At 39.1% G+C, this 24,231-nt stretch overlaps 1 protein-coding gene across 1 annotated transcript; it reads right to left on the bottom strand.

The window, feature by feature from the left end:
* Positions 1 to 9,577: 9,577 nt before the first annotated feature.
* On the bottom strand, positions 9,578 to 22,391 carry RAB21 (RAB21, member RAS oncogene family). Its single transcript, XM_066319183.1, has 7 exons — positions 22,010 to 22,391; positions 15,626 to 15,685; positions 15,334 to 15,441; positions 13,685 to 13,748; positions 12,847 to 12,901; positions 12,307 to 12,395; positions 9,578 to 11,404 (listed from the first exon to the last, which is right to left on the bottom strand). The coding sequence occupies exons 1-7, from the start codon at positions 22,154 to 22,156 to the stop codon at positions 11,265 to 11,267; spliced, it is 663 nt and encodes a 220-aa protein (XP_066175280.1). The 5' UTR covers positions 22,157 to 22,391; the 3' UTR covers positions 9,578 to 11,264.
* Between the last annotated feature and the right edge of the window lie 1,840 nt (positions 22,392 to 24,231).

Here is a 24,231-nt window from a genome sequence, read left to right as displayed (position 1 = left end):
TTAGCATAATTGCCAACTTTTAGTTCTCCTGTCTCTTGATCACTAGCATATTAAATCAAAGCCTCTGTTTCTTTGTAGGAAATTGTGTCAACAAATACATATTTATCTCATGAGTCATTGCTATATTTCTACTACAGACATTAATTCTGATCCAAATTAAAATCTGTTTTTATCACTGCAGGCAGCTAACAGACAAAACGGTTTTACTTTCCTCCAGATTCTCTTGGCATTCATCTCTCTCTTTTCAATATAGCTTGATGCCTTAGTCTTAGACAATTCTCTGGACTTTGTCATCCATGTTTTACCTAACTCCCTTGCTGACATTTTCTAGTACAACAGCACTAAATCATAGCTTTCCCCATCTATCCATACAGCTAAATGTTTTTTCTTGTAACATTCTGTTTGCTGACAGTAACTAATACCATTTTGATATGTCCAGACTTCTGTGGAATGTTTTTGTCTTTCATCCAGCCCTTATTATTTTAAACCTCTCATCTAACTCCTCCTGTTCATCTACCCACTCTCACGCTTCTACAAGGCCCAAGATAAAATGCCATTACTCATTATGAGGACAATTACTGCCCACTCTTACTGCCAAAGGTCCTGCCTCTATCAAGTCAGCTCAATGCTAGACTTTGCCTATTATTTGTAAAGTTTGCACACAAGTTGTGTGAAAAGCTTTTTCCTCAAGCTGACCTTCATGGAGCTGTCAACTAAGTAAAAAATTAAAAGATAAAGCATCCCATTTGTGCTGCTCTCAGCATGCCAGTCACCATTTACCTCGGTGTCAAGAAGGCTGGTGTATCTCAGAGAACTCTCAGTCCCACAGACCGGTTCTCTCCATGAGATATATGACTATCTTCTGGGCACTTACCCAATCTTCTAGACATCCATCTTGAGCTTTCTCCCTTGTTCTTTAGCAAATTATCATTGCCTAACAATGCGTGTATTCTTACTGAAGATGAGGAGTAAAATTACTCTTTGTTATAAGGTTGCTCTATCAAAGGACTGCTGAAAGGTTAAAGTTGGCAGGAATCTTTAAGAGATCATCCAATCCAACCCTCGTGCCCAGAGCAGATTACAAATGATTGCTCAGGGCCTTATAAAGTTTGAGGTTTGAGACTCTTCAAGAATAACCACAACCTCCTCAGTCAAACTGTTTAATCGGTGTTTGGTTGCTTTTGGAATACCAAAGGTTTTTCTTATGTTTAAATGGAATTTGTTGTATTTCAGTTTGGGTCCATTTTGTCGTGTTCTTTCATTGAATACCACTAAAGAGACCAGCCCTGTCTTCTTTACTCCCTCTCATAATCTATTTTGAGACATTGAAAGATCCTCTGAGCCTTCTAGAGACTGAACAGTCTCACATCTGTCAGCATCTCGTGGTATGACAGATGGTCCAGTCTCCTAATTGCCTTTGATTGACCTTCACAGGTCTCACTCCAGGATGTCAGTCTCTATTTTACCAGGGAATCCAGCACTAGACTCAGCACTCCAGGACTCTTTCACCACAGCTGAGGAAGTATCGTCACCCATCAGCCTGCTGGCAGTGCTCTTCCTGAGGGAGCCCAGGATGGCTTTATTTTCTGGCTCATGACTGACTTGTGCACTGGTTTTGACACTCAGATACCTTTGTGCAAAGCTGCTTCCCAGCCTACACTATTGGTGCATTACACCATTGCACTTTACAAACCTGAATGATAACAACAGCAAGTTCCACAGGCTGACATAGTGCTAGCAGGTTCCTCTCCCTTCTCCATAAGCCCCTAAAGAAAACAACGGGACAGTCTGTAGCTCTATGCTGAAGTCCAACCTTTCACACACTACACAGATGGGGATCTAAGGAGAAGGGTATCATTAGCCTGGGGGCTCACTCTTCGTTGGATTTTAATTAACCATCTGCTCTAATACTTCTGTCACATAAAAGGTAGTCACAGCACACCAGCCAGCACTGACTGTGCAGCCAGAGTGTTCCAGGCTTTCCCCTGGCTTCTGTTGCTGTCACAGCTGCAAGCATAGCTATTACTGCTGTGCCAAAAGCTGCAGCAGCTGCTATTGTTGTTCACACAGCTATTTCAGCAGAGTTCCAAGATACTTTCCTGTATTCAGAAGTGTCAGCTGCCCACATGCTCAACCACACGAAAACCTGGCCCACACAAGACAAGTACAGATTCTGTCAAGTCCTTCCATCACAGGCTTAATTTGTACAAACAACACCACAGCAGAGGAACAAAGAAAAATAGTGCCAAAAATATCTTTCCCTTTGATCTTTATTTCTCCTCATAGGAAATGGATGTATTCCAAGCCTTGCATGGACAGATGCAACCCACAATTTTTCTAGGCTATTCCAATTTGTCATAGATCACAATGAGATAATATATGGGGTGCTGTCCTGGACTCTGGGTGCAGCAAGACACCAGGGAGATAACTGCAGACTAGGCTTTTCAAGTTCCCCATAGTTTAAGAGGTACCAGTCCTCAGAATGAATTGTATTGTAGACAATAAAGGAAATACCCAAGGATTTAGCTGTGAAATGTTTTTATTTTCCCCATGCAAGAGGAAAAGATTTTGAAAAAATCCTCCCATCCTATTCCACAATTAGGAGAGCAGGAGGGAGATCAGGCTCTGGCTACATCCATACAGGTCAACCAAGAAAGCCCCTGGGGTACAGTCATCATTTGCATTGTACCACTAGTTTGCTCTTTTATGTAATTATGGACCATTTAAGGTTTCTCAGACTACTAATACGTAGAGACAGTTGGGAACAGCACAGCCAGAAGGCAAGAAGGCAGCATGTAAATATGATTTAAAGGGCAGGAGAGGACTAAAGCACCTGGATTAAAACTGCACTGTGCCATCTGCTCTCAAGGCCAGAGCTCCTTATGCATTCTGGCCTAATTTATTTGCTAGTAAAAATGTAGCCTCTGGGACCAGTTAGGATCTTCTCTACTTATCAGTTGTTTCTACCTCAAAGCAGAAACTGAGTGATATATGATAGCCTTTCTAACCTGTTTCTCAAAGAAAACATAAAAATGCACTAAAACCTGCACAAGTAGAGGATGCAGACAGACTACTGTTCCATGCTTAGCTGCCTTCTGCCACAGGGTTAGACAAGAATAGAGACCAACAAAATAAGTATACATTGACCAAAATTAAAAAGAAGGAAATGCCATACCTCAACGGAATTAATTGCATTTAGAATGTGAACACATGGAGATGTAACAAGACACAAAGGCACGTATGCTGGATGATGAGATTCCTTGAAGCATTTGCACTGTCACATTTGTATATCCTTAAGCACAGCACTGAGTTTGTGTTTGTGAACTTGAATTTTTTTATCAGTGTATCAATCAATTCTAGAATATTAATCAACCCAAAACATACATAAGAAAATATTATGGTTGGTGTAACTAACTATCACTTTACAATAGCTTTTTCTCTCAACTGGGCATAAAATTGTGAGGGTTTTAAATAAGAAAGAAGCAGAGCAGATGCTAACATGAATGCTCTGCATTTGTCATGCAAGGAGAAATTCATGATTGCATCAGCCTCCATGTAGCTGGAAGCTATCCGAGTGTGATGACTAAACAGAAACTGATCTGTTGTTTGCCGATTGGCACACGAGTAGTGCCAGAGCTAGGAATGCAGCAGGGAAGACAAACAGTCGTAATCCTATCACTTCTACATATACATCATAATGGCAGCAAACAACATTTCCCGGAAAGAGCAGAAAACTAACAGAACAATTGTTTTAGGGTAAGGGCAGTCAATGTTTACTTCCTGATCCTCATTTGCCACCGTAATCGACTTCAGAGATCACTCCATTTCCCATACAGGTTGAATCTCCAAGTCTCTGAAAAAAATAGGTGTACGTAGTGCTAAGCACTGCAGTATTCACGTACTGAAAGGAATCCTTGCAGGCAATTGATTTGAGTAATTTTAAACCTCAATCCAACTTCAGGATGGGCACATCTTACAGTTGAGAATTCTTCTGCAATTACTTTATGTCACAAAACAGTGGGAGAGTAGATGGACTTCAGAGGTGTATCAGATACCCTGCTGCCTCTTGCTGTTTGAAATATTCACCCTAGGACTCTGATCACAGGATGTTAATTACAAGCAGTACACTTGCTCTTCACCACTTAATATAATCCCTTTAGTGGAATGCTGACAGATTTTGGAACAACTAAATCTATGAAAGAACTACATTTACTCTAAAACGCTCCAGATTTTAGTTTCCTGCACAAAAAAAATTTCTCATTAACTAGAAAATACACCTTTTTTAAGAGAGGCTGTGGAGTCTCCCTTACTAAAGATACTAAAGAACTGCCTGGACAATTCCATGTAATGGGCTTTAGGGCAACCCTGCAGGATCAGATGACCCACTGTGGTCCCTTCGAACCTGACAATTTCAGTGATTATGACAAGAAGATAGTAGGATATAGTTGCTGACTTTTTAGAACTGCAAGTGAAAAGGCTAAGAAGAGCCAAAGCAGAAACATGCAAATTGCTCTCATCTTGCGTGCTTTTCCTGTTCCTTGCTGTTTTCACTCACAATGTCCACCCAGTTCAAATCCACAGCATCAGTCGACCAGCAGTTTGCACTAGGGAAGCATGAACAAGCACTGATGGCACAGACAAGACTGCAGTAGGTTACAGATACAGTACTAGTTGGTGGAAAATTCCCACCTTAGCCTTGGTTCCATGTCTGACTTTGTTTTGCTGCATAGAGGAAGCATCCCTGAGGCTACTGTTAAACATAAATGTGGTTCAACAGCAACTGCTCCTTCCTCTGTTCTGAGATGCCAAAGACCAGTGTTGAGAATCAAAGCTGTATTTTACTGGGGATATGCTCACACTACAGTCTCTGGGGTATATGCTAGCATAATTTACAGCAACCTCAGTGAGCCTGGTTTGACATCTTAAAGCCGTCTTTTGACACATCATGCTCAGGTGGGTTCAGAAATATTACATTACATGTGTAACATAAAAAAATCTGTGGTCTCAGTCACTGCCCCCCAATTTCCAGTAACTTTCATGGCCACTTTATTATAGACTGTCAACAAGTTTCAAATTCTGTAACATTCTGTAAATGTAAGAAGTGACAATGTTTTCTTTCTGTATTGATTTTCAGCACATCTTTTTTTCCCCTATTGATCCACTTCCGTGCATTTTCACGTTTAATATTGGGCATCAATAAACCAATAGTCATGACAAAAGAACCCCTTGTTTTTATAGTTCATTGACCATTTGGCATTAATTTATCACAGAAATATCTTCCTGTAAATGCACTGGTAAATAAAATACATCAAGATGTATTTAAGAACTCTAAGTGCAGAAATGCACTGGGAAAGTTTAAATTTGTCAAGCCTCTGCCAGGTATTTAATATGTTTTTACAAAATTTCTTTTATCCACAAATGCCAGATAGAATATTCCTACAACATTTGACAATGTTAAGTTACCTGACATTAAAAATATTGCATCCTTTTCAGCACTGGATTTGCCCTGCTATTGTTTTCTTTCCATCTGAATGAGACTGATAAGGTTAATGAGCTTATCTGATGAGAAAAAATCTAGTAAGACAATCATTACAATGCCTCTATGATCAAATAGCACTGACAGCACTTAAAGATTTAGGTATCACATGCTTTTTCTCTTCTCTTTTTACTAAAACAAGCCTTATTAGGCAGTTTTACATTTCCTGTTCTGAAAAAGAAACTACTTGTTCTCTTCCATTGCAACTCTGAAATTCGGTAACTTATCAGAATGAAGTGATTGTTAACTTGAAGAAGAGTCTATGATTTAACAGTTTCAACAGTTCAAAAACATGACGTTGGATTTGTCACAGGATACCAACTATTTACATCTGATGAGGAATGCATCTGATGATGAGAGAGCCCTTGCTCTCTCAAAACCTCTCAACTGAGATTTCTTTTAACTGACTTTTAATAGCCAAGAATCAAGAGTCAGATACAGAGCTAGCAAGGACTCACCATTAAACTTTCAATATTCTCTCTTCACTGTTTTGGAGATGGGATATGACCAATTGTTAGGGAAGACTGCTGTAAAACTGCTACTCATTATCCTTCCTTGTCATGCTTTCAAATTAAACAATTTTTGGTAGCCTACAATAAAGTACTAAAATCCCTTGAAGGGATCAGTGAGACTAGATAAACTGAAAAAAAGTATTTGTCAGGATGTAAGAAAAGCTCCTCTCAAGGAAAAAAGAAATCTTACCAAACTGAGAGGAACTGGGTATTACTGCTGTAGTGCCAATTACTGTCTAGAAGAGCTAGAGAAGCAAGGAGAGAAGGTGCACTTCTCTTCTTGCACAGCACCCAGTTTCCTGTCACAGTAATTTAGCAGCAAGGATCAATGCAGCCAAGAAGCAGGAAAAGAGAGAGAAGTCCATTTTTCACAGTGAGCCTGCAGCTGCATCACATCCCTGCGACTTGCCTGAGTGCACAAAGCAGTGGAAATATATTAAAACAACTATTTTTTCAGTCTATCTTTCAACATCCTGGTACTGAATAAACACAATCTAAGATCTAAACTGGTCAGTAGAATATGAACAAGTATGCTGTTTCTCCCAACAATCAAAGTTACGTTTATGGCTGTATAACATGGCAATCAATTTAATGCATTGGCCAACTTAAGCAAAGCTAGGTCTTAAAAAAATAAAGACTCGAGATCAGCTTGAAACAAGTTTTCATTTTAGAAGTAGAGCAATTCATCATTTTAATCATATTGCAGTAAAAATTTCTCCAAGCCAAACTATTTTCTGTTATCTTGCGCAGAATAATACTTTGTCATCATGATGACTTTTTCAGGGACTGTCACTTTTCAAGCCATCTCAAGACAAGAAACATTCCATATACTATGCTACACTCAAAATCATCTCCATCTAATTCTGCTCAATACAGAGGCCAGTGACAGCTCCAAAACATGCAGGAGCAAAGAATATACATTGTTATTTGATAAAAAAGCTTAAATTTATTAGACAGCTACATCACTGATATGTACAGGCTTGCCTGTAAAGGCGGCAAATCCTGATGTTGAGCAGAATCCTCCAAAGAGTAGCAGGAGCAAGTGCCCAGCACTGTTAAGAGCTAGTCTGGGGACCTTGTTGAGCTTGCACAGCAAGTAGTGCTAAGGATCTTGGTCATCGTCTTACTCCTTGACACAATTGTAGTAAAGTAAAAGTTACTCTCATAGCACAATATACTTCTTGACTCCTCAAGAAAAAAATTGTAGGATTTGATGCAAACTAAGATTAACAAAGTCAGTGAAATGTAAATAGTAAATACATTAGCATATTCTAATAAGTTTTAAGCAGGTTAGCATAGTTCCTGAAAGCCTACTCAGAGTTAGTTGCATTCTCTTTAATAAAGCAAAAATGGTATTTCACAGAAGTAAGAACAACCCAAGAGGTGGTATTAGAAGTTCTGAATAAGATATTGCCATTGCTGAGGCTCTGTAGCAACTTAAATTAAAGGTTAGCTCAGCACCTTACTCAGCAGCCTACCACCAGCCCCTCCGTTTTTCAAACATTCTTTTTTTACCTACTTCTCCTTTTAATTCCACTAAAAGCAGAAAAACGGGTTGTGGCTGGCTCCAACTCTTATTCCCTCTTATTCTACTATTCATATCACTTAACTGGTCTCAGCTTATGGAGACGCCAGAGCTGCATTTAAACTTTTTTTCCTGAGAGCATCCCACATTTTTTGAGAACTCCAGTTGAGATCTAACCACTTTCCATAACTTCATACCTTTCTGCAAAGCTTTTTTCATCTGGTTTGGAAACTAAAGTAGAAATGTAATTACTAAGTTCTTTAAGAACTGTAGGCAGTTTTCAGCGTGGTAGGATGCAAAAATACCTGTCCACAATGTGTTAACACTGAAGAAAATCATATAATATAATGAAAGTAACACACAATTACTTGACTGCTTCGACAGACCATCCCATACAGTTCATCTGGATACCCCTATTTTGGAATCATGTGCAAGACCACTGCTAACCAGATGAAGCTATCTCTTCCAGTCTTTGCAGCTAGTTACAGTCATGCCCAAATGCTACACATCTGAATTTGCTTGTCCTTGTCTGAATCAGTCTATCCCATCTTTTATAGCTTCTGAAGTGAAGTCCAAGTGCAGTACACAAGGTCCATGAATAACTACTATCAGAGAGACATACTGCTGCATTAAAACAGTTGGACTTTGGCTTGTTGGATTTTATTTCAGCAAGGGATAAAGTTTCATAGGTAGCTCATGTATTCATAGTAGCAGCATCAAGACTGTGAGCAAGCACTTAAAAGTTGTTTTAGAAAGGTATGGTACAAAGTAAGACCGTTTTATTTTAGTATGTATGTGAGTAATCTCTGTCAAGATAAACCCTGAGGAAGCATGCTCAGTGTTGATTTACACATGCTATAGCAGGCATGTGGCTACATCTGGCTATTTGCCCCACAACAGAGGTACTTTGTAAAGAACAAAGCCTTGTTCCCTTTCACTTCTCAAAAGAATGAGAAATAGCTTATTTGTTTACAGCCATGGAAGTCAACAACAAGAAAACAGTTCTCCTTCAGACGTACAGACCAGGCAATCTAGACCAAATGCAAGATTCAACGTTCTTGAAAAGCAAGCCACATACTAGTAACACCAGGTTACTTGAGTAAGATCCTACTCAAATATAGGAAAATCAAGCTATCTGTGCTTTTTTGTGTATCAAGTACAAAGAACATTCTCAGTATCTTTGACAAAAATGCTTTTTCCTGGAACTGTTGTATTTTGTCTGCTAACAATGAATAGCTGAAGCCTTATGTTGATCAGTCTAAATAATTCATATTTTCACCTCTGTCTAGTCTTCAACCAGGCTTCCCTGACTTTGCAAAGCTATACTTTCATCCAGTTATATAATGACACCCTGCAAATACAAGTTCTAAGTTTCATAAATAAAGTCCAACCAAACCACAGCTCAGACAGGAAGGTTTCCAGTGAGTTTCTTTATGTTGTAGCTTAAGAAAAGTAACTTGAGATTTTCTTAGAAAAAATACTTCACTAATAGCAACCAGAACCTTTTTAGTATTACAAAATTGTAGACTTCTTTATCCCCACCAAAGTTTTCAGCAGTAACAGTTTTAATTCTGTAAGAGACTTAAACACTAGTATCAACATGCCTGTGACAGTTTTGTAATTGCTAGAAGTCACATGGGATGCCACTACTACACAATATACTTAAAAACTCTTTAGCTGCAGGCAGAAAGATACATTCTACACAACTGCTTCAACTAAGTTTAGTTGAAGTTGGGCCGTTTGGGATTTTATTTGCAGAGATGGAAAAAATTAAATTTGAATCAAAACCCCTGAAACTCCTATTCTCAAGCATCAAGACTTGACAATTTCACTCTTTGCATCTTCATATATTGTAACACTTACAAGGCTGTTTGATTTCTTCTAACACTGGTATCTATCTGGTTTTCAACTTGGTCAGAGCTGACTTTTGTTAGATATGTGAAAGTTAATGGTGTTGCTACATGTTGACACATATGATCACAGATTTTAGATTCACACCAAAGCTCTGCACAGCCAAGAAACTTTATCTTCACTATCATGAACAGACCACCTTTCTCCATCATGCATACAAACACATCAGAAGAGCACAGCAATGGTAGTCTAAGAAAAAGTACCTACACCACAGTTAAGGCAAAAAAGGAAAAAATGCACCAGGATCAGTCTGTATCAAAGCCGCCTATTATTTCAGAGAAAATAAAAATCAGATCGAAGACAGCACACTTCTCTTACACAGACTAATTTGTTACTACTACTTTTTCTGTGTATCAGAACATACCCACACCATTCAGTGCATTCATATGCAATACTAAATCTACCTTTCAGAAAAAGGAAGGCCAAGGATATTCTACTTTGTCATAGACATCACCTTTACTGTTTTTCCAAGCATGACAACTTAAGTAAAAAAAAAGTCAAGAGCACAAAACATTTTGAAGTTTCAGCTACCACCACTTGTGTTTTTGTGATAATAGTTTACACTTTTTTCTGAAAACCCTCCTCCTGAAATTTAAATGCGCTTTTTCAAAATGTTTTACAGGAGAAAGAGCAAGTTGAGAGTAAGTTCAATTCTGCCTAGAACCCCCAAAGTTACAGCTACGTCTGGCAAGTTTCACATCTTCAATTTAATCACTCTGAATCAGAAGTTGTAGTTAATGCCAATTAAGTGTTCACTCAAGCCCTGCAGGGGAAAAAATATGCTCATGAATAGTTTATAAAGCTGTCTTTGGAAACAAATGTATTAAAGCAGCTAAAAAGTTTCCCATGCATCTGGTTTACTGGCTACCAGACAGATGAAGGCTAAATTGCTTTGACTTTCTGGGGATCTTCTGAGAGGACAAAGTAACTGCAGAGGCAAGGTATGTGCATGCACCAACTGTTCTAGCTGTGAGTCAAACACCTCAGTGTTAAACAGCAGTCTACGGAAACATTCTCTTCCAGTAAGGGGATACTTTAAATACTGCTGCTTGCCAGAAATGGATTAAAGAACTGCTGTAGCTATGGATGCATCCAAAACCAAAGCTGTTTTCAGGTAGGGGAATAGAATGAGCAATTTAACAGTGCACATGAAAAGCTTGCATCTTTCACTGACTTATTCACTTCACAATCACTGACAAGACTGATGTACATATTTCTGCACCTGCAACTGTAAAAGCAGATAAAATATTTAATATGTAATTTACAATGTATTTTATCAGCTTGGCATACAGATGAACAGAATATATCAAAGTAGTTGAGTTATAGGCTTGTGGAGGCCCTGCAAAAATATTAATTCAGATATCTGCTAATTTAAAAAAAATCAATTTGCATTTTAGAAGTGATACAATTCCATCTACCACAAAATACAAAGAGCTGCAAAAACGTATACCATTCCAACAACAATGTATATAAGTTATTAAATAATGATCTGATTTAAAAGAATATAAATGAAGCCTTTAAGTAGGTCTTTTCTACATGCATATTATTCCTCATTAAAGAAAAATATGTAAAAAGGCCATTGGTAATTGCTTTGTTAACCACTGTAGAAAACGCCAATTCTCTGGTCACAGACGCCACTAGTTTAGCACTTAAGGTCTCTGCAGTGTTACATGTGATTATTTTTAAATACTGTTAATTCTATTACTCCATTGGTAAAGAATGTGTGACTTGGAATATGGCAGTCTTCATATTGAGAGGGCAGTGATGCACAGTTTTATAATTATCCAGAAGAACAGCACCCTCCACTGCTCTGTACTTGTGGCTCATCATCAATGATCTGTACACCTCGCCTTGCCATTCCTGACTGACTGGAGCCATTGCCTCTTGCTCTTTCATCCACTTGAGCAGTTTCAATCATTCCTGTAAAGAAAGAAGTGTATTAGATGACATTCCACTAAGTTTTTAGATTAAGACTCTGCTACCTTAATCTATCTGAACTACATGCACAGAGACAGAAGTTCAGCAAGAATGGTTCTCCTATTTGTTACGCAGAACTAAGTACTCAGGTATCACATGGCATAGCTGCAAGAACATACTAAATATTTTTTCTAAAGCACCCAACACAAAGCAGCTCCTAGTAACCAAGAGAAACCATAGAGATCCTCAGGTGCTCCTGGACTTAGCAACTTCAAAAGCTAGATTTACCCATCCATATCATTAACACTGTTAAAAAGACCCAACCAACCAACCAAACTCCACCCTCCCAAAAAAATCTCCTCCAATTACCTCTTCAGAAACGCAGGAGACCTTTTCCTTAAAGTCTTTCATCACAGAAATACAACTAATAGGATTACTTGCTTATGTTGCATTTTTGTGACATATCATGATCTTTGATACCATTTGTTTAGATTTCTGTGTAAAACTTGCATTAATTTAAGCTTTGCGTTTATGATTTGTAATTGACATTACTTGAGAAGATTTTTGAAAGAGGTTGAAACAGAGGATTTGAAGCAAGCAGTGGTGAGACCAGTAACATGAAGTCTGATTTGGGTTACTACTTATGTATGGTAAGTGGAACAGCAGTCAGTGATCCAACAAATAACCAAGACATTTTTGGAGTACAGCATGAATTTACAGTATTGTAAGCACCCACAGATCAAGCTTCCAGAGCTGTGACAGAATACAAGTGGCTTGAAGTAGACTGAAATGAAGTTCTAAGTAGTACTTTACACTAAAACTTTTCTATATGGCCTGAAAAGTATTTCTGAAGCCTGATGTGTTTTATAAATGAGCTCCTTACCAATCAACTGCATAATACTTACTTTTGCAAAGGTCAAGAAACAGTTCTTCAATTCCTTTGTTCTGTTTAGCTGACGTATGATAATGTTTTGCTCCAACAGATTCAGCATACCTGTAGAAATGCAGATATAGAGCTTCATTGTAGGAAAAGGACTCAATCTTTCTAATACACTTTATATGAAGGAATAAGATGATCACAAGAGGTTTCATTCTGACTTGTGAGTCCATCTACACATGCTTATTTAATTTAAAAAAAAAAAAAAAAAAAAAAAGCTATGTGCTTAAAACAGCCAGGACTGATGCAACACACTAGATGAAATTAAGAAAATTTCATGTCTAAAAATGGATTTAAACTGCAAATGTCAACTTTAATCACAAACAACTCTCAAGCTGCAGTTTGGTCAGTCAGGACACCTTGTGACTCAGACACTAACAGAACATTCAACAACTGGCAGGCATAAGCCAGCAGTGCCTAGCTGGCTGCTGTGTTAACACCATCACGAGTTTATTACTCCAGCATAATTCTGCAATGACTGTTTCCATTAGTAATAAGTGTGACTTACATTTCTGCTTCTTGCACTGAAACATGTCTCTCTTTTTCCAAGTCTATTTTGTTACCTGTTGAAAGCAAGTTAATCTTTTAAGTCTTTGTACTTTAAAATTACCCAAAAAAGAAAGCAGACATGTAATTATGGTACTCCATTTTCTCAAGCTGTCCCAGTAAACATCAGCTCTTGCCCAGGTCTCACTTTCAAGGACAATATGATTTGAGAATCTCATTTCACACAAGCATTTACAGGCAATGAAGTGCTACTTCTGTATAGCGATCAGGACAGCTAAATGCCTCCATATAAAGCACACAATTCAGCCTTTTTGCCCCCCTTTTTTTGGTGACTTATTAGCACCTTACCTGCAGAGGTAATTTTTGTAGAATGTCCACATATCTAACGTCATGGAAGTATTTTAGTAATTAGATCAGATTTAAATCTAAACCAAGCATTTCTGTTGCATTCTGTTTGCATTGAAATAGCCAAGCTTTAAAACTCACTCCAACCTGCAAGCACTTAATTATCAAAACAGACAAGCACCTAGCTTATGCCACCAAGAAAAGCCATAAGTTAGAGTACTTGAAAAAAGGATAATATATATTTTTTGTTGAACTACTGTCTGCAGGTGTCTGGACCATGCCCTTCTGATAGTGTATAATTAAAAAGCTTATTTTTTCAATCAAACTCTTTATTTTCCTCAATGTGATCTACTGAAAGTCTAGCTCCAATTTAATTTTAAATATCTAACATAAGCTTTACCCCTCACATGTACAAGCTATCAAACCAGCATTTGGAAGATGCTATTAATCAAAAAGCTATGTGTTTCAATTAAGTTATGTTGAAAAGGACTTACCTACTATACATAAACAGATTTCATTTCCCAACATTTTTCTTAATTCCTTAACCCAGTTTTTTACCTGCAAAAAGAACAGAGATGAGTTTATTTTCACTTGATATACTATTAACTTAGGCAATGTGGAACCATCCCACTTCCTTCATTAACCATCTACTCTAAACTTAAAGCAAAAATGTTTACAACAAGATAGATGGAAAAATACATTGCCCTTGTTCAGCAGGTTTTATTTTGCAAGTGAAATTAAGAGCAAATTACTTAGATAAAATGGTTCAATTACTCCAGAAATATAACTCACGCTCAATATAGCAAGTTCACTGCATGGCCCACTTTGGGTCAGACATGAGATCACAGGCACTTACTGACAGACCACAAATAATACTTTAAAGGTCGAGACACCTGAGTTGAGTTTTTCAGGTTAGATTATAACAGATGTTTATTTCATGAGAGAACAGATGGGACAAGCATGTCAAGTCAGCTGATGGTAAGGTATCTTATCAAATCTGTTCTCAGGCTTTGAAAGTTGTATGATAACTGCATTGACTTAGGAACTGCTATTTTAAGGGAATAATTGTGAAGAGAGGAAATCACTTCAAGAACCTAAAAATAAATTAGGCTACGTGATACAGTAGTACTTCTGCAGAATCTTCCATAAATCAGCCTTCCCTCTTCTGCACATTTAAATGTTTTGGTATTCCTCATTTTACTGTGTAGGGCTCAGCATGAAAAGGCACAAGTTGAAGCAGTATCCAGAAGTCATCACCATTCTGCAGGTGGCAGCAAGTGTTTAACTGCCACCACAAGTGCTTTAATTGCCTTACACCAGACTTTTAAAATTAAGTTGTTGTCAATCCGTATGTACCCTTACATCTATTTCTATCATTGCTAACCCAAGCCTTGCCCATACAACCACAATTTCTCACTTCTCTCTACACAGAAGTCCAACTGGCATTGCCAAAATCTAATCAGAGACAAACTTGCTTAGAAAAGAATGTCACTAGTTTTCAGCTGAAACATCCTAGAGTGGGAGCACAGATTGACACAGAGTAGGAAAAAACCTCACCTGACCAAACTAATAAACTAATACAGCCATAAAATAACTAGCCATCACATTACACATTTTTATGAGGATTTGAAGAACAAGTAACTTATCACAGAGAAGGAATGTCTCCACTACCATGTACTGCAATTTCAGAGTTCTCAGATCCGTAAAAGGTGACATCACTTAGTAGCTTTTAGTATTTTGGTTTATACAGTAAAGATCAGTATGGCATACCATGAGAACAGTCCAGGTTTATGTTTATAGCCTGTCACAGGTAACTCACACAGCTACATCGCAGTTTATTCTGTGTCAGAAGGGACCCACAAGGATCATGAAGTGCAATTCTTAAATGAATGGCCCACACAGGGATCAAACCCACAACTCTGGTCTTATTAGCACCGTGCTCTAAGAAACTGAACTACTCCTCTGGTGTTCTTTGAATAACCTGATAGCAGGGAAGTTGGTCTTCAAAAGAATACTAATAAGCTATATACTTTCATTACACGATTTACAAATATATATTGCTGAAAACAGAAGACTTCTGTTTACACATATCACAGATGATCTCTCCACCAGTTCACAGTTTAGATGTAAAAGCTGCCAGTACCTTCTGAAAAGAGTCTTCATCTGTTATATCATATACTAGAATAGCGCCATTGGAATCCCTGTAGTAGATAGGCCCCAATGCATGAAATCTTTCTTGACCAGCTGTATCCTGCATTTAAGATACACTTGTTAGCATTTAAAGCAAACAATACTTCAAGGAAATCCAAATACTTGGGAAAGTTTACTTTAATAAGTGCCTAAGACTAGTTATACAGTAAGGTTAAGTAATTTTTTTGTTTAAAAAAAGAAATTCTAATTAGCTAAGAAGGAAAAAAACAGAAATGTAAACATACCCATATTGCAAGATTTACTCTTTTTCCACCAATATTCAGCTTCTTTGTAAGAAAAGACGCCTGGAAAGGAAAACAGAATAGAATTAAGTTTTACATACTAAATACATAATTTGATTTCAAAATAATTTACTAATAAAGCATCAGAATCAATAAAAAACGTATTTCCAGATCGAAAGACTGTAAGCAAGAAGGCTAAGTCAATACTAAGCTGGTTAGTCATTTCACTACAGTTTGCCAGCAGCCTATTCTAAAAAAATTTGGGTTAAGCAAATCATTTACTAGATCTTTTTGCTGTTGTTTCAAATGATTTGGGAAGGATGAGTTGTGTGGAAACAGTCTGAATTCACAACATAAGTCTAAGCTGAACTCAAAGCATTTCACAAGAGTACATGAAGTTTGGGTAGGAACCCGTCTAACAGGATTTTTAATCTGCAGGAATGAGGCAAAGTAGTTCACTATTAGTAAGCTACGAGAACCATAAACTATTGTTTTCAGTTATCTCCAAATATCTTGGAACACTAGTATTTCACCAGTTTCCTTGTTTGTAACTTTTCCCTTTTTTTGCTGAAGTGAGCCCACAACTCACCCTCATCTGTTTTTTGTTTCTGTTTTTGTTCGTTTGAGCTGAAAAGCCTCAGAATTAGCATACAAGCTGCCTTAGAATTCCACTACTTTAACTTCTGGAAATGTTTTACAGGACCAGAGCACATTGCAAGGTTAATCTAACTGCAGTAACTTGAGTAGGTCTGGTTTACTCCAAACTTGTATGATTCACATGTTCAGACACCACCTCTGTTACCAAGTCTGTAATTTGACAGCTAGAAAGGGAATATAATTTAATACAATTTAATGGACCAGAAGAGGGTCTCAAGGTGTTAATGCATTACAAACCTGCTCCCTCATTCTAAAGACTAGCAGTAACATGTTATATCAAACAATTCAGTTACCAAGGGCTAACTTGTGTCTTCTGCCTTAAATTATTAGTCAGTTTCCTTTCAGTTTTACCTCAGTTTACATTTGGTTCAAACAAGTACTCAGTGGTATTTTATGAGACATTCATCACAGATTATTTTAGGCTGGATTGCAGCAGCCCAAGAGGAGCTCTCTGTACAAGCACTGACCAGCCACAGAACCAAGAGTCACATATATGCAAAGTGTCATGGGCCAGATGAGCTGCTTGAACCAACTTGCTGCTTAACTACACAAGCAACCAGAATGCACACAGAAGATCACAGTAGTTCAATGTACACCAGCCTGAACTGCTGTCAAAGTGCCATTCTGAAGTGCTGCCTGTACTACAGTTAAAGTCATTCAACATTCAGTTGCTAGAGCAGCTCCAGCTCTTCAGCTACTTCCCTGACATCTGTATGACCCAAGATGACATGATTAAAAAAAACTGTCTTCATCTTTAAGTTGCACCTTCCCCCACACCTTTCCATAAAGTCTGATAAAAAGAACAGAGAGAGAAAAGAACAGAAGAAAAATAGATACCTTCCAAGAATAGATAGCAAAGAACTGATCACTACAACCCTTGTGACCAACATAACTAAAGTATTAACACTACACTACTCCCTCAGTTTACAGTGAAGGGACTCACTGTAGTAGTGAGTCAAAAAGTCTGGAAAAACTTCCAGACAGCACATTAAATGGATTTGACCCTCTAGTGAACCTGTAACAAACAGTTTAACAGAGAAGTAGCAAATCTTCAACATCAGAAACTTCATTCTTTAATTAAAAGCTCTAGAGAAAGTAGTTGATGGCTTTCAAACAGCTGTCCCTGACGATTAACTCATCAGTAGTCTTCATCATTTGTTGTATTACACCATAGTTTAAAAGCCAAAAGCATGGAGGCAACTTCAGAAGTTTTAATTCACCAACACTTGGGCCAGAGGGAGAGAAGCTATTGTTAGACAAAATGAAGAAAGATTACCTGACAATATTTTATTGATCTGCTGTATTAAAGTACTCAATATTCTACTGCAAATCTCAAAGGAAGAGCTTTTCTGAGCAATGTTTGCTTTTGTCATAACACCAACAATCCAAATCTGCTTAGTTGATGTGAATTTCACACAAGTATCTGAGAATCAATTTCTGAGCAGAAAAATCTTCCACAGAAAGTATTTATATTTCAAAACACAGAGAACTCAGTATCCATAAAGTCATATCATTGTAGCTTTAGACAATCGCCCAGCTAATAGCACAAGTATATCTCCTACCTGACAAACCAAAAACTAAAGTAGGTTTATCTACATAGGTGAGTTTTGCTTCAGTATAACCTGAACCTCAGGTACTACAGCTTTTGATAGGAATACTGTCCTTTATCACTCAGATAGAGATTTCCATTTTTTATATACCCCAGTACTAAAAGACTCCTACATGCATGTAAGGCTTTTTAGTGTCACAATACTATACTACAGATTTAATGCTACATTCTTCTTTATTCTGTTCACATACTTGAAGAATACAGTTAACAAGCTCCGCTCATTAATTAGTAGGCATGCCTAAGTTTGGTGTATTTATCATCAATAAAACATATTTTACATCCACAGTGGCAAACATGTCCAAGGTAAACCAACTAATATCTTTTAGCCTTTCAACACACACATACTCCTCCCCAACCATTCTGAGGGTAGTGAGGGAGAAAAACAACCAACCAAGTGAATAGCAGGACTATGTAGCTTTTAGAAATTTGGAAAAACCCGACACATAAGAAAGAGCCTTAACTTCTGTTTTCAGATAGTCTAAAGAAAAAAATCAGTTGTCAAGATTTTAAAGATTGTCAAGTTTCAAAGTCAAACCTTTGACTTCCTACAGGACATTAGGCAATTGCACATAGAAAAATCTTCAACATTTTCTCTAATCTCCCAAAAAGTTACTGAATTGAGTACTGCAAGTCTGAGTTGTGACTTCATTTAGAATCAGAAGCTCTTTTCCACATTACATTAATAACTATGATAGCTCATTTTTGCTAGGACTTTCAAAAACTCACAGGACCATGGTTAATTCAAAGATAAGTAATTTCAAACAACTCTTTGAAGCTTCTAATTTTCATATTTTGACTCTACTGTCTTATGACTGGTTTAAAGAATACATAGGCACTTAGAAAAGACTAACACAATTATAAGAGCTACAACTCCAATCTTTTGATGTGGCTGTAGGAAATACTTTCTTTATTCTGTGAGTTCAGTTTTGTATGCCCACCAGGCCCTGCTAGGAGCTGATAAAGGGGCTTGAGTAGAACACAAGGAAGACACAGCTGGAAGAGTCTCCTGAAAGTCACTGAACAAAAGCAGGTGTGTGGCATGTGCCGTTGAGTGCCCCATGTTCAACAGAAGCAGGTCAGGCATACAACCAGTGCATAACAGCACTGAACTTCCTTACCTTGTCTTCCATCACCCCCAGCTATTCTGATAACAAAGACAGCTTTTCCAGGTTATGCCAGGTCCATCAAAGGAATCAGGAACTCTACAATTACAACCATATCAGCAGCTCTCTTGGGTTGGATATTCCACAATCCTCCACACATTTAAGAGAGCAATATTCAGAAGCTGTATTTATCTTGGGTAATTAAATAATTAAAAGTATTTACCCAATTAAAAAAACCAATACTTTGACAGTAGGCTTATTATTGCAGTAACTCCAGCACAGTTCACTAGATATCAATTTATATCTTACAATTATTGTATCAAGATGAGAGGACTTAGTTTAATATTTCAAACAATGAGAACCAATTCTAACTGCCCTGCCAGGTCTGCCAACAGGTTATGAATTATATCAATTGTGTGCAAAACCCCCTACTTTTCCTGCATCAGCTTTTCCACAATGTTCTAACTAGATGCTTTCTTCTGTGAATCAATAGCTACCTTAACTTCAACATGCAGATCATCAATATCTTAAGTACATGACTTGATACTAATACAACTGCAGCAACACATCCCAGCAGCCTCCTAAATCAGAGGAGTTTCCAGTGCACTCTGGTTAGCACTGAGAGAAGGGCAGTGGACAGAGAGGAGAAACTGCTCCCTTTTAGTCCAAGTGTTCTGTTACTAGCACCAAAGAAACTTACCTACTTGCGTATACAAAGAATAAATTCACAGCACAATAACATCCCTAAATTAAGTTTCCAGAAGGCTACAGTCTCACCACATTTTTTGTTGCATACTGGAATAAAGCACTTCGCAATACTTTCTGTTTTTAAGTTAGAGAATATTGTAGATGGAGAGCCTCTTGTCTCAATATCTAGCGATCATCTTCAGATGATTCATCATTGTCACTCCTTTGCTGGACCAGAAGCAAAGTATTTATCTAATTTTGGCTTTATTGGAACAAAAGGAATTTGGTGCAATACTTTGAACTGTTGCCATGAAACAAAGCAACCTTATCAGATTAAGCCTTTTATCTTAAAAAAACCAAAGAGTGCTTTGCAAACATGTTCCTTCGTTGCTTAATCAGATACCCTAGTTTCTCCTCACCCTATTTTTAAATTATCTTCTAATTTACTTCATTTTTTTCCCAGAACTGTAAGATGTAGAGCAATAAAAGTAATAAAGATAATAATTTACAAGTGCACACGATGCACAATAAGATTCAACCGCACTTGACATTGTATTTTACACACAGTAAAATGCATATGTGGCCAAAGGGGCTCAGAACAGAAAAGCAAACAACTCGATAAACAATGTGCAGTCAGTTAAAAGAGGTAGCAACCACAGATCTGGTTACAATGGAGAAACAAAATCTCAGTAGGAACTGCGAGCACGTGCTTCCACTCCCCAACACACCCTTCTCCAGACAGTCAAAAGCAAAAGCTTTGGAGCCATGCTATCTACAGACGTTTTCCTATCAGCATTTTGAAGCAATTTAGAAGTATGTTTAATGATATTTGTGACCAAAGCCTGTATTCCAACCCAGTTTCTGTTTATAATTTTAGGTTTTCCACTATAGATTTAAAAAACAAAAAAACCCAAACAACAAGCATAAGCTTCATTACATAACAATCTACTTGGACCAACTCTTAAAACATGTGATATGAGAACTCAGATACACGTGATTATTTTGATGCACTTGAACTGATTGTTTGCTCAACGCTACAGTTTTACTGCACCTCTGACACCTACAAGCTATCAGGCACTTCTGTGGCATGACAGCTACAACTAGCTTCCTAAATACCTTGCCTAGTAAACCTACCAATAGGTTAACCCAAAAGCTGGATATGAACACAGAATAACAAAGTCTAAAACATATTCTTTTTACCTCTTCACAGCAAAAATGGAGCTACATTACCTGTTTATGAAACATTTCCTGTATTGCTTCTAACGTATCTATAATGCTACTTTGGTTTTAAGGGCAAGTTTCACTATTAATTACTTCTGTGAGACATGATTCAAGAAATATCTCCTAAATGCATGGGAATGGCACATAGCTACCTTAAAACTCTTTCGTTTTTAATATCACCTACTATTTCTTCTGTACGTCAAGAAACTAAAAATTAGTTCAAAACCCACTACTGGTCCACCAAGTGGCAGAGTTTGTTTCTTTATTAAAAAAAAAAAAAAATTAAGAGTAGTATACATTAAAACCACACTTTCACCTATGCAAGATGACATCCTGAAAGACTTAACACACCACTCACAACACAAACCTCAAAACATGCTTTCTGAGACCATGTACAGTACAAGCAGTTTTTTCTGTACCATGTCATGCACGCCATCCATCACTAACTAGTAGGCCATGAAAAAAAACCATTTCTTTCAAGCAGGCACCCTGTCACATTTCATTACCAGAACGTCACTTTCTAGTTCTTTATAACAGCAGACTACGGAGAATCCAGCCAAAATTCAGGGAGCTGTCGTGACAAGCAGTTAAGCTTTAAGAATCTTTGCTGTTATTAAATCATAAGCCTTAATCTCATAAACCATTTTGTGAAAGCTGTTCTCCTTATCCAGAAACGTCTAGATAGTGCTAGTGTTAGGATTTAAGAGCATGAGGAAGACTGTGATTAACAGAAACGCAGCACGTATGAAACACTTAGTCATCAGTCCACTAACAATGGTTACAATAACAACATTACTTTTGCATCATACTTTCCAAGATTCAAATGAAGACACTCATATACGTAAATGGAAAAAACAGAGCAGTTAATATGTAGAGTAGAAAGGAGGCCTAAACACTGAAAGCTTAGAACTGAGGCGGGAAGAGAACGAGAAAACTGGCATCCAGCAAACTCGGTAGGGGACAGCCACCGTTGGCGAGAGGCGACGGTGGCTCCGGCTGCCGCTGAGCTGCAAACAAGGCTCTGCCAGCGGGGCGAGGAGGTGCGCAAGGTGAGGGGAGAACAGCGGGACCCCCCACACCACCGCCGCCCCGCCCCGGCCCGGCCCGCACCTGCAGGGTGGTGATGTGCTTATCGTTGAACTTGTTCTCGCAGTAGCGCAGCACCAGCGAGGTTTTCCCCACGCAGCCCTCCCCGAGCAGCACCACCTTGAAGGAGAAGCTGCGGCCCCCGGCCGCCGCGCCGGCCCCCGCCGCCATCCGCGCCCCGCCGCCCAGCCGCGCCTCACATCAACGGGCCGCACCGCGGCGCCGCCGCCGCCCGCCCGGACGGGGACCCGCGAGGGAGACCGGCGGGGATGCGGAGTCACCGGCGAGGCGGCGGAAACCGAGGCTGGAAAAGAACACGGCAACCGAATCCACCCCGCGCCCACAGCCCCGCTGCCCCTAATGGCGGCTCCTTCCTCCTACGTCACGCACCGCCCGGTCACGCGCAGCCCCCGCCGCCAATTGGAGGCGGGGACGCGGCGGCGGCAGGAGGCCCCGCCCCCTCCGTGGCTGCTGGGCGGGCCGGGGGCGGGGCTGGCGCAGGGGGCGGGCCCGAGGGCGGGGCTGGCGCCAGCGGGGGGCGGGGTCGGGGGCGGGGGCCGTCGCGGGGGCGGGGCCGGCCGTGCGGACCTGTCCCTTCGGCCCCGGCCGAGGTTTGGTCCTGTCGGCGCTCACCGCCCGGGCCGTGCCCCGGGAAACCGAGAGCACCAGATAAACACCGGCACGGATTCTGTGTGGTTTTCGTTCCTGTGAACTGAGCAGCGCTGGTCTCTAAATGTTTGCAAAATAAAAGTCCGTCATAAAGTACCTTAAAACAGGGGCGTGGGAACAGGTGAGGGAAAAGGAAAAACATTCCTCCGTCGAGTTCCTTTGACTGCACGGGTCCAGTAGAGTTTCATACACAAGGATTGGATAACTGCCTTATAAAACTGGCTATCATTCCTTAATAAAAACAATCCTCACAAACCAATCCAAACAGCTGCAGCACGACCTCTCTCTAGAGATAATTTAGTGGTAAGAAAAATAATGTCTGTGAAAGGGCTCCATAATGCAATTCCCCTTTTCTCTGTCAGACAGTATTTATGCTCTGTTGTATGAGAAAGAATAGAGCAAGGAACAGAGAATGCATCCAGGAGAACAAGGATTGGATTTTCTGAAATAAGAAGTCACTGAACAGTATTACATTCACACACAGAATGGATTGTTTTTATTTCCTCCAGATGTAAGTAAAGTAAACCTTTTTAGTAAACAAAGAAAATGGGACAAGGGAAAAAAACCCCAATGCGGACACAATCTTCAGGTATATCTTTTCTTCAAATAAATTTCCAGTTTTATTAGCATGTAGGTGCTTCCAGCAAGTTGCTATAAAAATCCTGTCCTGCTGAAAAGTCATCCTGGCTCCTGTCAGACATGCCTTCTGCAGACAGGCAATAAAACTGATCAGCATGTTAATTATCCTTTCAGGCTGAATAGAAGAAGGAGGCAAAATAGAGTTTGGATTAAGGTTGCCAGAGACAATGGAAATCAGTGCTCATGAGCACAAGCTGCTTGCAGGGCCCAGCAGGTTGAGGTTTTCCTGGGTAAATCCTGGCAAATGCATCTGCTGAGACACCTGGCTGTGTGGAGGACTGTCTCCGAAAACCTTCCTGTTATTACAGCTTTTTACTGTTTTCAACAAAACCAGTTTCCATGTACATTCTTTATAAATACACAGGTTTGTACTGAAGAAGGTGCCTGATTTGTACTTTTCAGTTCTTCTTTGCCTGGAAATGGTCCATATACTGATACATCTGATTTGTTAAAAGGGTACTTTCTGCCTCGGTGATTTTTCATCAGTCCTAAATGTATCACTACAGTGAACAGTGTAGTGGAGATAGAGGCTATCTTCCAGTGAGAAAGAGAGCCAAAGCTTTGGAAAAGGCTGCACAAGAGATACCTGGTATGAATGCTGAATGCACCTGACAGCACAACTGTGGGCCCTGTTTTTCTAACAGAGAGCACACCAAAGCAAGACACTGACTGAAGCTCAGTTCTGGTTGGCTATTTTCAAAGAATCCTCTGCAATGGTGCAGAGTTAAACGATGCATTTCCTGCTGACATTAGACCGCTGCAAGTAGCTATGGTATTCCACCACTTCTACTTTCTTCTCTGGTGTAGAACCTGTGATTACTGATTTTGTTGTATGAGAAGTCCTGTGCTTTCCAAAACTTCAGTCACCTGTCTTAAATAAAATTAAAAAGCCGATCTGGCTGAGAACAGAAAATTCTGTCAGAGCTACCTGAAGTGTC

Source organism: Sylvia atricapilla, chromosome 5, assembly GCF_009819655.1.
Source record: "Sylvia atricapilla isolate bSylAtr1 chromosome 5, bSylAtr1.pri, whole genome shotgun sequence".
Lineage (NCBI taxonomy): Eukaryota > Metazoa > Chordata > Aves > Passeriformes > Sylviidae > Sylvia > Sylvia atricapilla.
Note: the sequence above shows the minus strand (reverse complement) of the source record. Positions and strands in the feature narration are given on the sequence as shown.